Below are 2,427 nucleotides of genomic sequence, written 5' to 3' on the forward strand. Positions count from 1 at the left end.
AAACAACATCAACAACAAAGGAGTGAGGGAAAGAAAAAACAATGGATAACGGCAAACAAACACACACGCACAAACGCCACTGCCACTGCCAACGCCCCCCCCCCCCGTCGCAGTAACACCGGCTCCAGTGGAAGCCAATTCTCGCAGGGGACGCGTTTGCCAACGACGCCTCTGGTGGCGCCGTCCACGTTCCTTCATGCTTTCCCCCTCCCAATCTCCCTCATCGTGCCGCGTCGCCTTCGGTGCCCAACAGCCGCGCCAAGCCTTTTGGCCCTCGCTCCCTCCCTTCCCCACGCACTACTGTACGAGAGTGATGGTCTTGATTTGCGCGCCACGGATAAAGCGAATGGGCGCCACCAGCGACGACGACGACGACGCAGGCCCCTGCACGGCTTTGCCGCCTGCGCCCACGACGCCCCAGTCCCGCAGCATCACATTGCAATGGTCGTCCACCGCCAATAGCGTGCCGGCCACCGTCTCGTCGCTTATGGTGCCCACACGTACGGGCTTCTCCAGGCCCTGCACAAGAAATGCGAACGGGTCCATTGCCCTTTCCGTGCCCCTAGCAAGAAGCAGCGCAAGAGAACAGAAGAGAAACAGACACACACGCACACACACTCTCCCCCAGACAGACAAACAAACATCAAAAAAAAAGTCTCAGCAGGAAGAATCCGCAGCAGCCACACAGACGCACACAGAGAGGGAGAGGGATAGAGAGAGAGCGAGTGCCGAGAGCTTTCGTAACTTTCGTTGATTCTGTTGTCTATACGTCAAGATGCCACCCGCCACGGTGTTCCTGCGGCGCCCCACCCCCCCAAGAGCAGCACGAATAAGCAACGCAAAAAGAAAAAAAGAAAAATAAAAATAAGGGCAAGTGATAGAGAGAGAGAGAGAGCGTATGTATAATGTGTGATTGCTTGCATAATAGCCGCAGCAAACAGCATCGCCAGTTTAAATTCTTTTATCCCCCTCTCCCACTTCCACCCTTTGCTTTTACTGATGCTCCTCTTTTTTTTCTCTTGTTTTTCATCCTCTTCCCGCCTGCATCTCTGCAAACGGACTACGTTGCCACAAGGGAGGCCACCCACCTCGCGGTGTCTGCAACCGTGTCCTCCAGCAGGTTGTCCAAAGCATGCCCGAGAACCAACTGCGTTAGCCCCGCACGGCGTTGGTTCACGGCAAGAGCACTTCGCCCACCACTACTAGCGCCAATTTTTCTCGCACTGCCACCGCGGCAGACCGGCGGCGGCAACGTGGAGGCGACATTCTCGTCGCGTCGCTCAAAGAGATTCTCGCACAGCCGCGCCTCCCTGTACACGTCCTCGTTGAGTGTGCCATTGCGGGCCAGTTCCACGTAGTGGTGAACCAGGAAGCGTAAGTCGCTCGGCTGCAGGTCCTCAAAGCAGCGCCGCGGCGTGACGGCGGCGAGGGCGCGGGCCGCGACCTCCTCCGGCGTGAGGAACGCCTCGCCGTGCCAGATGCTCTCATCCACGCCCCGTAGCTTTTGCTTGGACGCAAAAAAGATGAAGTCGGCGGCGACGCGCTCCGCCAAGGCCCAAAGACCGGCACGCCACTCCTCCGTCACTTCACCGGGGCGAGAGACGGGGGTGGAGACGGCCTCCAGTAAACCACGCCGCAGTTTTACCTCTAGCGTTGAGTATGACAAGTCCCCGGCCTCCCCCATCGCCTCTATAGCCGCGCCTGCCCGCTCCAACAGATACGCCGTGGCAGCCTCCGTCATGGCGGCACTGCTATCGCCGCCCTTCTTGGCGCCAGGCGCGGAGCAGGGCCGCGACACTTCTGCAAACGTGGGATCCAAGACGACGTCGGCCACAGCGCTCGGGGACGGCTGCGCCTGGGAGGGGCCCTCCAGCTCGGCTGCAGCCGGTTCTGCGTCACTCAAAGCGTGTTCCGACTCTCCCACGGGCGTTGCTGCCGCCACAACAGGCCGCACGTTCTCCGCAACAAGGGTGCACCCCGCCTCCACTAGAGGGAGTTGCGCAGCCTCCCTCGTCACTTCGGCCCGACACTCTTCTCTTTCTCTCCTATGCGCATCCGCCTCAGTCGCAGCGAGCCGCTGAACGCCAGTTACAGCGTCAGTGGTAGTAGCGCCACCGCCCGCGTCACGAGACACAAGGGCAGCTTCGGCAAACCATCCAAGTAGCATGGAGTCACAGCAATTAAAAATACACTTTTGCACGTCCGAAAGCTTCTCCTCCTCGAAATGAGGGGATGCTTTGTCCAAATTACCCCCTAAAAAAACCTCGGCAGGCCATCATTACCAGCAACACGACCACCATTCAGAATATTATCCCGCAACTCCGCCTTAACACCCTCCACTGGTTTGAGTGTACTCGCATCAGCCCTGCGTTTGGCCTCTGCTTCCTCTTCGGCCCTGCGTTTGGCCTCTGCTTCCTCTTCGGCCCT

General features: G+C 59.1%; 2 protein-coding genes across 2 annotated transcripts, besides 4 other annotated features; one reads left to right on the forward strand and one right to left on the reverse strand.

Annotated features, from left to right (window-relative positions):
- Tco025E_10028 (uncharacterized protein) lies at nucleotides 1-462 on the forward strand (the record flags this gene model as incomplete). Its single annotated transcript, XM_029376820.1, has 1 exon — nucleotides 1-462. A coding segment is annotated over one exon (462 nt), but the record flags the coding sequence as incomplete, so codon positions are not given.
- A 134-nt stretch (nucleotides 463-596) lies between these two features.
- Nucleotides 597-643: a microsatellite.
- Nucleotides 644-696: 53 nt separating this feature from the next.
- Nucleotides 697-735: a sequence feature (GA-rich).
- Nucleotides 736-827: 92 nt separating this feature from the next.
- Nucleotides 828-868: a sequence feature (A-rich).
- A 5-nt stretch (nucleotides 869-873) lies between these two features.
- Nucleotides 874-895: a microsatellite.
- A 165-nt stretch (nucleotides 896-1,060) lies between these two features.
- Tco025E_10029 (kinetoplast DNA-associated protein) lies at nucleotides 1,061-2,167 on the reverse strand (the record flags this gene model as incomplete). Its single annotated transcript, XM_029376821.1, has 1 exon — nucleotides 1,061-2,167. The coding sequence occupies one exon, from the start codon at nucleotides 2,165-2,167 to the stop codon at nucleotides 1,061-1,063; it is 1,107 nt and encodes a 368-aa protein (XP_029223051.1).
- Nucleotides 2,168-2,427: the final 260 nt, after the last annotated feature.

Source organism: Trypanosoma conorhini (assembly GCF_003719485.1).
Source record: "Trypanosoma conorhini strain 025E chromosome Unknown Tco_14.4_contig_01421, whole genome shotgun sequence".
Classification (NCBI taxonomy): Eukaryota; Euglenozoa; class Kinetoplastea; order Trypanosomatida; family Trypanosomatidae; genus Trypanosoma; species Trypanosoma conorhini.